The following is a 12,253-nucleotide window of genomic DNA, read 5'->3' as shown; positions in this document are numbered from 1 at the left end:
GGGAAGGAATTTCAAACTAGGAACTCAGGTCTAGTGAGAGGTTTAATCACAATCACAGAGCCCCAGGCGGCTGCGTGGTGTGCGTGCTCCTCCGTGCAGCCAGGCGCACCTGACTTCCACCACACCTGTGGGACCAGCCGCGGCTGCGTCAGTACCACCTGGAAGTTATTCAAAAGCAAGGTCTCAGCCCTTCCCCCCAGACCTGCAGAATCACAGTCTCCCAGGAGGAAGAAGCCCAGCAGTCTGTATTTTAGTAAATCCACCAGTTAATCCTAGTGTATGACAATGTTTGAGAACTACTTCACTTTCATGATGGCCCCTAAAAGCAAGCTCTAAAAGCAACGGAAGAAGAAGCCCACCTCATTTGGAAACGAAATAAAGGTTGTTGACAAAGCCCAAAGCCCGGGTGGGGTGGGATGGGGCACAGCTGTCTGCCTTCTGGGCCGAGGAAGAGGTAGCGGAGGTGCATTGGCTTGAGTGCCGTGAGCCATATGGGCAGGAAAAGGGGCTTTTTCTCTTGTCAAGATGTATCATGAAAAAATAAGAAAAATACCAGGCATCTATTTTCCAAGAAAAATGACTAAAACCAAGTCTATTCTCTATGTCAATAATTCTGGCTAGGTTATCAGTTATGTTGCTCGTACTTTCATGAACTTGTCCACTGAAATAATGTTTAGGGGTTTATTTCCTCAGAAAGAGTATAAAATATATCTCACTTGTCAGTAATATTATTCCCATAAACACACTCTGTTAAATCTGTGTGAGCTGGCCCATTAATCTACCACTTGACTTAAGCTTTGTTATTTTAGCAGTTTTTTGCTCTATCTTTTGTTTCTAGTTCTCCTTGCCTAGAACAGATTTCTTGTGGTGATTACATAGAAGAATGTTGACATATTACCCTTCGGGCCTCCCAGGTCTTATTTGTGAGCATTTATTATGCTTATTTATGAGCATTTACAAGCCAGTGGGAAATGCTTCAAGATGAACCACACCATATCGGCTTTGTGAAGGTTAATTCAGAATCTGACACCCATGAATGGAAGGTAAAACAAACATCACATTAAGACTAAATTTTATTATGTTTATTTGGAATTTAGTTTGCTTATGGTTTATAATCTCACATAAAAAATTGTTATTGACATCAAGGAAGTTGCAGCAAATTGTATCCCAACAGGCCACTTCAAATATTATAGACAAACATTCTTTATTAAGGAAATGCCATTTTTTTGAAAATTTGCCAAAATTAATTTGGAATTTACTAATAACTAAAAAAAGGTATGATTTCCATGACAGTGTTGGAGACTAATAACAAAATTCCATTTCAGGACAACCTGACATATATACACCACAAACACAAAATTGCATTATAAAATTAATATGTTAATGAACTATGACACACACTTTACCTAGATGAAAAAAATACTTAATTTACAAGTCACTATAGAGTACAACAAAAGAAATAAAAATGAGACCATTTAAATTCATTTTTGAAGGATTTTGAGACTCTTAACTTATATTGTAATATTTTGTTCATATATAGCCAAGAGTAACAGAGAAAGCCAGCCTAGGGTCAATCCAAAATTCTGCAGGAGAAACATCAACCAGGGTCGCCGTGTTTGAACATGAGTCATTTCAGGAAGCTAAAAAAAGAATAAAACACCAGAATAAGATCCAGATATATTCACTGCTGGGAAAAGTTTGGTGGGAAAACATGAGAGACTGTTATTCAGAACTCAATAACCTTTAAAATTCCCAAAACAATTACAAAATGCTTAATACCTACTCTTACCAAAATTTTAAAAAGTAAGATAAATCAAGCCATTTGATTGTGGCTGGAAGGCTCTGTTCTTGTCAGAATTCCTAAAATGATGTATTTAACAACTGAAAGCAAATGCAATTCTTCCTACTTTTATTTTCAGAAAATGCTTGAATGTGAAATATGTAATAGATGGAAGGCATTTTTGACTGTTATGTTGTGTTTATGAATCCACTCTTTTCACTGGTCTTCTCAAAGCATGTATTTGTTTTTGTTTTTTTTTCCAAAGGGATAGCTTAAGGTCTTCCTGACCTTTAGAACAATCAAGTTATTGTCTGCTAAAGCTCTATTTTATTCTCAGAAAGACAAGTGACCACCGTTTTACATCTGTGAAGTGCCATAGTGCCATTTAAAGGGAAATGTTCACTCTAGCACCTTTGCAAAGTGCCTCAACATATTTTTGTCTCACATTCTTTTGACTGCTGACCCCTGAGAAGGTCCGGGGGCGTATCTCTCTCTCACATCATATTCGTTTCTAAAGGAGTATAGGCTCAGGTCAACAGGCTTAACCTTGGCCTCACTGACATTTTGAGCTGAATAATTTGCTGTGGAGACGCTCTTGTGGTTGTGTAATGTTTTAGCAGCCTCCCTGTTCTACTCACTAGATGTCAGTTGTCCCTCTGCCCCCAGCTGTGACAAACAAAAATGTCTCCGGATGTTGTCAAATGTCCTTTGGGAAGTAAAAATCACATCTGGTTGAGAATTACTAGATTATTTTATCTAGCAAGGAAAAAGTTAAGCATATACAATATGCAACGGTTTTAGATTTATGGCACTATAAAACAGGTTGATGTAATTTTTAATGCCTGTACAAGCACATCCTGAATGTTCTGTTTGAATGTGCCTGAGACAGATATTTCTCTATTTTAACTAGGTCAGATGATGGAAGGAGGATTATGATTATTGCAACCTGCTGTCTCATACCCTAGCGTGGAGCAGTGAACTAAAAGACAAAATAGGACCCAGCACTGCTCTCTTGGATGGGTAGCCTTCCATATGTGCCCTTCAGGTGTTTTTCAGGCCGTCTTTGATCATGAAGGCAATCAACCATGCTACTTAGAGAAATCCTGTACAATTCATGATCTATTACAAATTTAGAATGACATTTTGAAAATCTAGAGAATGTAATACTTATTCTCAAAGAGCTTGCCATTGGTAGTATTTCTGAGGGATTAACAAAATAAATCATTGGAGTTGCCCAATACCTCTGATTCTTAACAGTTTGGAAGTGGTTTTCAATAGTCAACTCCCAGGCCAGACAGTATAGATTTCCTTCTGTCCTGGGAATTTGTGTCTCAGATTATATCTGTGAGACACAAAAGTTATGCCATCTCAGGTCAAGTAAAGGCTTGAACTTTAACCTTATTTCCAAATACTAGAATGAGACATGTTATAGTTCCTTCTTCTTGTTTTTCACACAAAATAATTAATACTCATTTACAGAATGTGGCTGAATTAACAACCTGTTTTACCTCCACTGTCTCTAGCGCCACCTGGCTGTTGTTCATCTTTGACAGAAATAAGAAGTTTCTGGAAAATCTTTCTTGGCAAATAGTCAAAAATACGGATAGTTTACTGGACCAATGATTATTTTGAGTGAGTTGTCATGGAGAAAAAGACTTCAGGCAAGATGTAAGTATGGTGATGAAAACTTTCTGGCTCAATAGCTAGGACTTGAGATGCATTTTCAAACCATTAACGTCTAAATGAATGTACATTTATTAAGCTCACTTTCTAATTCCCCTCTCTGCCTCATACTTCCACTGAGGATATTTGGTTGGAATAAGCAGGACTTGATTAGGGTAGATTTAATAGACTAAATTTTTAGATACAAAAAAAAACACAGAGTTAGAATTAGTGTATAGATAATTCCTGCAAATCTTAATTTCTATCCTGAATGAATCCAAAAATGCCACAATATGTTTTAAAATTGTTTAACTTAATATTTATCTTACTAGCCTAAGCTTACAGACCTGCTGTTTGCTTGTAGTGACATGATAGAATTGAATAGGAACATATGAAACTCCTATTCTCTGCCAAAGGCCCCACTCCCAGGGACAAAACCAATAACCCTTTATTCTGAGTATGTACATGGCATCACCCACAAGAAAACATTGTGAGTATTTCAGAGCTCCAGGAACCACAATTCATATGAAATGCCATGTGTTCTGTAGGGTTGTGCAGCCTGTTCCCTGCTTCTTTTTAACCAAATATAATCGGGTCTATGATAACTTGACGTCCGTCCAGGGGTGCCTTCCAGCACCTCACATTTCTCTGAAGGTCCTTCAGGGCTCCCTGGCAGAAGGTCTCATGTGACGCTTACTTCCATCATGCATTTTTTTCATGCCCTTTCCTATATTTTCCCTCCCCATTTTCTCCTCACAATCCTGAAAGAAATAAAATTGCTAACTCATTGTAGTTGTTAGGAAGCATGGGCTCAGAGGGGAGAATGACTAGTCCAAAGTCACACAGATGTGCTGTCAGAACTGGGAAGGAAGCAAGGTGACCTTGTCACCACAGAGAACACACAGAGACTTACAAAGACCCACTCTCTGTCTGAATTCATTTCTGTCCATTTTGACCAACACACTTCTACCAAACTAGAAAAAATGGAAACATGAACAATGTCCAATTAAGCATAAAATAGTCACTGCATGTGATGAAAGTACGTAATATGATATCCAGACATCATGTTGCCTTTGTCATGGGAGATCGCATCACTGGTTCTGTTTTCAACGCAGACAATACGCACTTGAGAAAAGCTGTAACAACAGACTAACACTGTAAGTCTACAGACACAGACAAACAGTGAAAATTATCATTAAGAAAACAGGTTAAGGAGATTCTTATCCTGATATTTAAGCTCTAACCTTAACTTGGGTGGCCTATCTGAACTCTTCATGATCCCACGTAAATGGGTTTCATAAGAAAATACAACTTAGCTTGATTTTAAGACAATAGTTGGCTCTTTTTTAGGTGATTATGGATGAACATATGAACCGTAATATTTCGTGGGTTCATACCAAAGCCAGAGTCCTACAGAAAGTCTTTCCAAAAGGCACAAATATAAAATGCCAAAGCTCAAACCACATCTGAGTGCAGCATTTCACTTGTTCTGAATCTACCCATATGTACTTTTTTACATTTCAGCCAGCAAATTTTGAAGGAAAATATAAGTCTAGATAAATTAAGTGTATATATTCATATTTTGTTTCTTTTTTCTCTTTTTAAAATTACCTATAGGAGTTTAAGGAACATCATCTTCCTCTGCCTTTCAAGAAAGAAGAGCTCCCTTTTACTCCAGGGCAATTGTTTCTGTATTAAACAATTTTGCAGGTCTTGATTTACACCCTAAGACAAGAGAGGATGAAATGATGGATAGAGTATGTTGACATTGATGTAAAAGGTCAGGAAAAAAAGAGAAGAAATGTTAGCGAAATGGCCTTGCCCAAAGATAGAACTAAGAGAAATGTTCTCGAGATTTCTGCCAGAAAGTTGGAAACCTTGAAGTAAAAAGTAACTTCCTTTTTTACCTCCATGCTTAGCAAGTTCCCCTACTCAAATCAGCAGATGCCAAGGCATGATAGTCAAGGACTTGTAACATTCTGGGGAAAAAAATCTTTGTCTAAAATGTAACCCCTTAACATGCCATTAAGTTCTTTCCTCCAATTTTCAATCAGGTACAAGAAAGAAATTTCCCGAGAGGCGCTAAGTCCGCATATTGATCGTGACTTGGCGACAGATAATAGTCCCTGCAAGTTCTGTTACCTAACTGAGAAGTAATTATAATGGTCAACTGCTAATCAGGGTTTCTGAACATTTTTGAAAGTGATATTAAGTAAATGTTTTAAACTTATATCAGTCCCCATAACTGAAGCTTTAAAATGAATGCTCCCAGAGAATGTAAGAACACACCAGGAAAGAGAGCGGATGAATACTAACATCATTTAATACATAATAATTATATACTAGGGAGGACTCATCGCAGAAAAGAAAGGTCTATAAAACATCTGGAACTAAGTTTTGTCTCTCCTTCTTGTACTTCTAAACTTCAGACTCTCCCACCTTCTTTGTTAATTTCCACCTGTAATCTGGAACTGGTTTCTTACCAGTGACATTAAGGACCCGTTACTGGATATTTCAGCATTTACGTTAAGTATGGTTCATAAATGTAAATGCTGAAGTAGAAAGTTCAGCATTCAATTCTTCTAAAATACACAAAATTTCAAAGGTCTGTCATGATTAAAAAGTTATGATTCAAATGTATAAATTCAATATTTATTGAAAACATTGGATCATGTCTCTGGTAAATGTAAAATTATAATGTGAATATTTTTCTCTCAGGAAAGTGTAGATTTTGGCATCCTCAACTTTCAAGAGAAATGGTTTTCTTTTCCATTCACAAGTTTCTTTTCCCTTCACAAAGCTCACTTGACAACTGATTTACGCCACATTCTTCCCTTCAGAGGGACCCTGGGGTCTATTGTGCACAGGGGTCAGGTGTACATTTGCTTCTGATAAGAAGAACCATGCTTGTCCCTAAAAAAATATGATGAGAAAAAAACCTCAAACTTATTTTGTTGGACACCCTAATTATGCTGTTAGGGACACCCCTTCCTTGAGCTTCTCTAACTCTGTCTTATTTGTAAAGGCCTTAATTTTAACCTTGCAAAAGACATACGGCTGAGAAAAAATGGAAATCTGCTCACCAAAGTCACCATTTGGCTTGCAAATCTTCAATTATCTGTTTGCATTTGAAAACTGTACACTTAGAAGTTAATGTTAAAGACTTCTAGTTTCAGGTGTGGCATATAAGAAGATTAGAATTCTGCCACTACATCCTAAAACAAGTAAAAAGCTGGTCAAACTGGAAGAGGAACAAGTCTTCTTAGATACGTCAGAGAAGTGGGGTTGCAGGGCATACTGCCAGCCCAGAACAGTGGAGAGAAAGAAGGTGAAGAGAGAGAATAGCACTAACTACAGCAGAATTTCTCCCAAATTAATGTCAGACTGTAATCTGACATTAAACTAAGAGAAATGTTCTCGAGATTTCTGCCAGAAAGTTGGAAACCTTGAAGTAAAAAGTAACTTCCTTTTTTACCTCCATGCTTAGCAAGTTCCCCTACTCAAATCAGCAGATGCCAAGGCATGATAGTCAAGGACTTGTAACATTCTGGGGAAAAAAAAATCTTTGTCTAAAATGTAACCCCTTAACATGCCATTAAGTTCTTTCCTCCAATTTTCAATCAGGTACAAGAAAGAAATTTCCCGAGAGGCGCTAAGTCCGCATATTGATTGTGACTTGGCTACAGATACAAAACCGCAGATTCAGGAAGCTCAGAGGACATCAAGCAGGATAAATATGAAAACATCGCATATAGGCATATCATTTTCAACTTCAGAAAATTAAAGATTTTTTTTTAAATCTTGAAATAAACCAGAGGGAAAATTATCTGACAGGAGCAAGGACAATAATTATATCTAAATTCTCCTTAGAAACCACACAAGCAGAAAGACTGAAGTGAAATAGTTAAGAACCACCAACCTAGAATTCTGTACCTCCAAAATTATCCTTCAAAAGTGAAGAGGAACTAAAGACTTTCTCAGACAAACAAAAATTGAGGGAAATTGTTGCCAGTAGACCATCCTTGAAAAAAATGGTAAAAGAAGTTTTATGGAGAGATGAAAATAATATACGTCAGAAACTGGGATCTACATAAAGAAGGAAGAGAATCAGAAAATGAATAAATAAAGGTAAAATAAAAACTTTTACTTTCTTCCTCTTAATTGAATTAGCAAAATCTTCAAAATAATAGCAACAATGCCTTCAATGTACGCTCGTATGTGTGCACACCTAAGTTGAGTGAAATCAGTGGCCGCAATGAAACAAGGAATAGAAATGATGAATCTGGAATGTTTTCTTATTCCAAGGTACCCGCATTACCCATGAAATAGTAGAGTGTTACATGAAAGTGATGTGGGACTAGTTGTTATGTATACCGAAAACTCTAGGGCAACTACTTAAAAAACAAAAAAAGAAAATATAATGTATAAACTAAGAAAGGACTTAAAATGGAAAAAATATAAAATGCTCAGTTAAAACCACAAGACAGGAAAAGTGAAGAAGATGAAATTAGCAATAAAGAATACAGGCAAAATTAGAAAACAGTGACAAAGATGGTATTTATACAACTATATCAGTAATCACTCTAAATGTCAATGATCTAAATACACTAATTAAAAGACAGACATTTTTCAGAATGGACAAAAAATAACATCTACCTATATGCTGTCTACAAGAAACCTATTTTAAATATAAAGACACATATAGATTAAAAGTAAACGGATGAAGGAAAATCTATCACACTGACACCAATCCAAAGTAACTGAGGGTAGATATTAATTTCCAACAGAGCAGTCTTCAGAGCAAGGAAAGTTATCAGAGATAAAGATGAACATTAGATAAAAATAAAAGACTCAATTCTCCAATAATCTTTAATATGTATTTCCTAACAACAGAGTGTCAAAATATAGGAGGCAAAACTAACAGAACTGCAAAGAGAATTAGATGGATCTACTATCATAGTTGGAGACTTTGACCCATCTCTATTAAAAATGGACGGACCCAGAAGATAAAAAATCAGTACATCACAGTTGAACTACAGAACATCATCAATCAACTGCATATAATTGACACATACAAACTACTTCAGGCAATAACAGCATAATTAACATTCTTCTCAAGCTCATACAAAACAGTCACAGTGATGTGACTGTAGATAGACCACAGTGTGGCCATAAGGCACACTTTAATAAATTCAAAAGAACAGAAATTGTACAATGTCCTCTCTCAGATTACAATGGAATAAAACTAAAATTCAATGACAGAAAGACAGTTGGAAAGTCCTAAATACATAGAGATTAAACAGCATCATTGTAAATAATACAAGGATCAAAAAATAAAATTTAAAATATTTTGAACTAGCCCTGGCTGATGTAGTTCAGTGAATTGAATATTGACCTGTAAACCAAAGGGTCAGTGGTGGGATTCCCAGTCAGGGCATATGCCTGGGTTGCCAGGTCCCCAGTAGGGGGCATGCAAGAGGCAACCATACATTGATGTTTTCCTCTCTTTATCCCTCCCTTCCCCTCTCTCTAAAAATAAATAAATAAATGAAAGTTTTGCTGGATAGAGCAATCTTGGATCTAGGTCTTTGGATTTCATGACTCGGAATACTTCTTTCCAGCCCCTTCTTGCCTGTAACGTCTCTTTTGAGAAATCAGCTGACAGTCTGATGGGAACTCCTTTGTAGGTGACTGTCCCCTTATCTCTTGCTGTTTCTAGAATTCTTTCCTGCATTTTAATCTTGGGTAATGTAAGTATGATGTGCCTTGGTGTGTGCTTCCTTGGGTCCAATTTCTTTGGGACTCTGAGCTTCCTGGACTTCCTAGAAGTCTATTTCCTTTGCCAGATTGGGGAAATTCTTCTTTATTATTTGTTCAAATAACTTTTCCACTTGTTGCTCTTCCTCTTCCCCTTCTGGTACCCCTATAATTCGGATATTTAGAATGGAAGGGCAGATAAAGGGCTTCTCAGATAAGATTAAGTTCAAGGAGTTCATCATCACCAAGCCCTTATTATATGAAATGTTTAAGGGACTTATCTAAGAAAAAGAAGATAAAAAATATGAACAGTGAAAGGACAGCAAAGTCACAGTTATTAAGAGCCACACCTAAAACAAAAGCAAACTAGCAGACAGCTAGATCAGGAGCAGAACCATAGAAATGGAGATCTCATGGAGGGATAGCAACAGGGGAGGAGAAGTGGGGAGAGGGAACAGAGAATAAGTAGCATAGATGGTAGGTAGAAAATAGACAGGGGGAGGGCAAGAGTAGAGTGGGAAATGTAGAAGCTAAAGAACCTATGATATATGGACATGAACTAAAGGGGGGAATGTGGAGGAGGGGGTGTACAGGGTGGAGGGGAATGAAGAAGGAATGGGACAACTGTAATGGCATAATCAACAGACTATATTTTTTAAAAAGAAAAGTAAATAAATAAAATATTTGAAAATGAAGATGCAATTAATAAACTTATGGGTAAGCAGGAAATTAGTATTTAGAGGGAAATAGTAAAAAAAAAAAAAAAGACAAAGATCCAGAATCAATAATCTAAGCTTCCACCTCAGGAAACTAAAAGAAGAATAGAAAATTAAATCCAAAGTGAGAAGAAAAAAATTAAAGGAGAAATCAACAAAATTGAAAACAGTAAATCAATAAAACCAAAACTTGATTCTGTGAAAATATCAATAAACTCAATATGCTTCTACCCAGGCTAACTAAGGAAAAAAGAGAAAAGACACAAATTACTTACACCAGAAATAAAAGTGGAGACATCATTACAAATTCCATGGAAAATAAAACATAATAAAAAAGTTATAAAAAACTCAAACTTATTATCACAAATTTGATAACCAATTCCTTAAAAGACACAAACTGTCAAAACTCACAGAAGAACAAGTAGACAATCTGAATAGTCCTGTATCTATAAAATAAATTTAATAACCTTTCAAAACAGATAGCAGCAGGCACAGATGTATTCACCAGTAAATTCTACCAAACATTTAAGGAAGAATTCGTGCCAGTTTTCTACAATCTTTCAGAAAATAGAAGCAGAGGAAATACTTTCTAACTCTCCAATACATTCTATGAGGCTAGCTTTGTCTGAATACCAAAACTAGACAAAGACATTACAAAAAAAGAAAACTACAGACCAATCTCTCTTATGAACAGAATTAAAAATAGTAGCACATTGCATTAAAAAAGTATAAAAATTATACATCACAACCAAGTGGGATTTATGGCAGGTATACAAGGCTGATTCAACATTTAAACATCACTTAATATAATCTACACTATGACACCGACAAGCTAAAGAAGGAAAAGCACATAATCATATCAGTAAATGTGTAAAACGAACTGACAAAATCCAATACACATCATGATAAAATCTCACAGAAAACTAGGGTAGCAACTTTCTCAGATTCATGGAGAAGAAGGTGAAGGGAAGGGGAGGGGAGGGGAGGGGAGGGGGGGGGAGGGGGGAAGGGAAGGGAAGGGAAGGAAGGAAGGAGGGAAGGGAAAGGAAGGGAAGGGAAGGGAAGGGAAAAGGAGAAAGGGAAAGGAAAGACCAAGGGAGGGGAGGGGAAGGGAGGGGAAAGGAATACAGAAGAAAAGAATCAAAAGAGGAGAAAAGGAAATAAAAGGTACACACTATGGGAAAGACATAAAACTGTCTTTACTTGTAGTTGACAGAATCATCTCTATAGAAAATCCAAAAGCATCAACAAAAAGCCCCTGGAACTAATAAATGCTTATATCAAGGTTGGGGGACAAAAGATTAACATACAAAAGTCAATCACTTTTCTATGTAGAAGGACTGAACAAGTGAAATTTAAATTAAATGCATTGCCATTTACATTAGCAACAAAAATTAAATACTTAGATATAAATCCAGCAAAATAGGCATAAGATCTATATGAGGAAAACCATGAAACTCTAATGAATCCCACCAAGGAAAAACTAAATAAATAGAGAAAACCATGTTCATGGATATGACTCAATATTGTCAAAATGCCAGTTTTCCCATAGATTCAAGCAATGCCAAGCAAAATCCTACTAGTTTTTGCGTGGATATTGAAAAACTGATTCTAAAGTTTACACAGAGGTGCAAAAGACCGAGAATAGCCAACATAATGTTGAAGGAGAAGAAAAACTGGAAAATTGACACCATTCAACTTCAAGACTCACTGTAATGCTACAGTAACCAGCAGTGTGTTATTGTGAAGGAACAAACATACCCTTGTAACAGAATGGAGAGGCCAGAAATAGACCCACAAAAATATAATCAGAAAATCTTTGACAAAGGTGCAAAAGTAATAAAATGGAACAAAAACAGTCTCTTCAATACATGGAGCTGGGATTTCTGGACATCTACATGCAAAGGGGAGGGAGAGAGAATTTTTACACAGACCTTGGTTATTCCTTTTGACAGCAATGTAAAGGGGGATGTTAGAGTGTTTTCTTTTAGTTATCGTATTTTATTATTAATACTAAGACTTGCAACATAGATAGAGGTAATAACTCAACAATATCCTGAAACTAGATGCCTTATTCCTGTTGACACAGGGCCTATTTTAATTTAGGCCTTTTTTAATTAGCAGTTAAGAACAACTTAATATATATAGCATTCTTAATTTTTCTTATCTAGCAAGAAAGCGAGGACCACAGATTTCAATGGCCAAACTAAGGGCTTATTTTTAAATTATGTATTAAAATTCATTACTAGATATTTTGTTAAATATGCAAATACAGAGTACTATAGACTTCTAAATTCTCAATGGCATTTTCCCAAAAAAATTCATGAAGAGGTTTGCA

The 12,253-nt window shown here is 36.3% G+C and overlaps 1 protein-coding gene across 3 annotated transcripts in view; it reads right to left on the bottom strand.

Moving 5' to 3' along the window:
* Positions 1-1,113: 1,113 nt before the first annotated feature.
* The window catches only part of SLC39A12 (solute carrier family 39 member 12), a 63,236-nt gene continuing 52,096 nt past the window's right edge, over positions 1,114-12,253 (bottom strand). For all 3 annotated transcript variants that reach the window (XM_053654757.1, XM_053654758.1, XM_053654759.1), the window contains one exon: positions 1,114-1,640. In XM_053654757.1, the coding sequence (XP_053510732.1) occupies positions 1,512-1,640 (129 nt within the window). In that variant the 3' untranslated portion in view covers positions 1,114-1,511. The remainder of the gene's footprint in view (positions 1,641-12,253) is intronic.

The sequence above is a fragment of the Artibeus jamaicensis genome, unplaced genomic scaffold (genome assembly GCF_021234435.1).
Source record: "Artibeus jamaicensis isolate MK-2021 breed Jamaican fruit bat unplaced genomic scaffold, CSHL_Jam_final contig_867, whole genome shotgun sequence".
Taxonomy (NCBI): Eukaryota; Metazoa; Chordata; class Mammalia; order Chiroptera; family Phyllostomidae; genus Artibeus; species Artibeus jamaicensis.
This window is presented reverse-complemented; position numbering and strand designations above follow the sequence as displayed.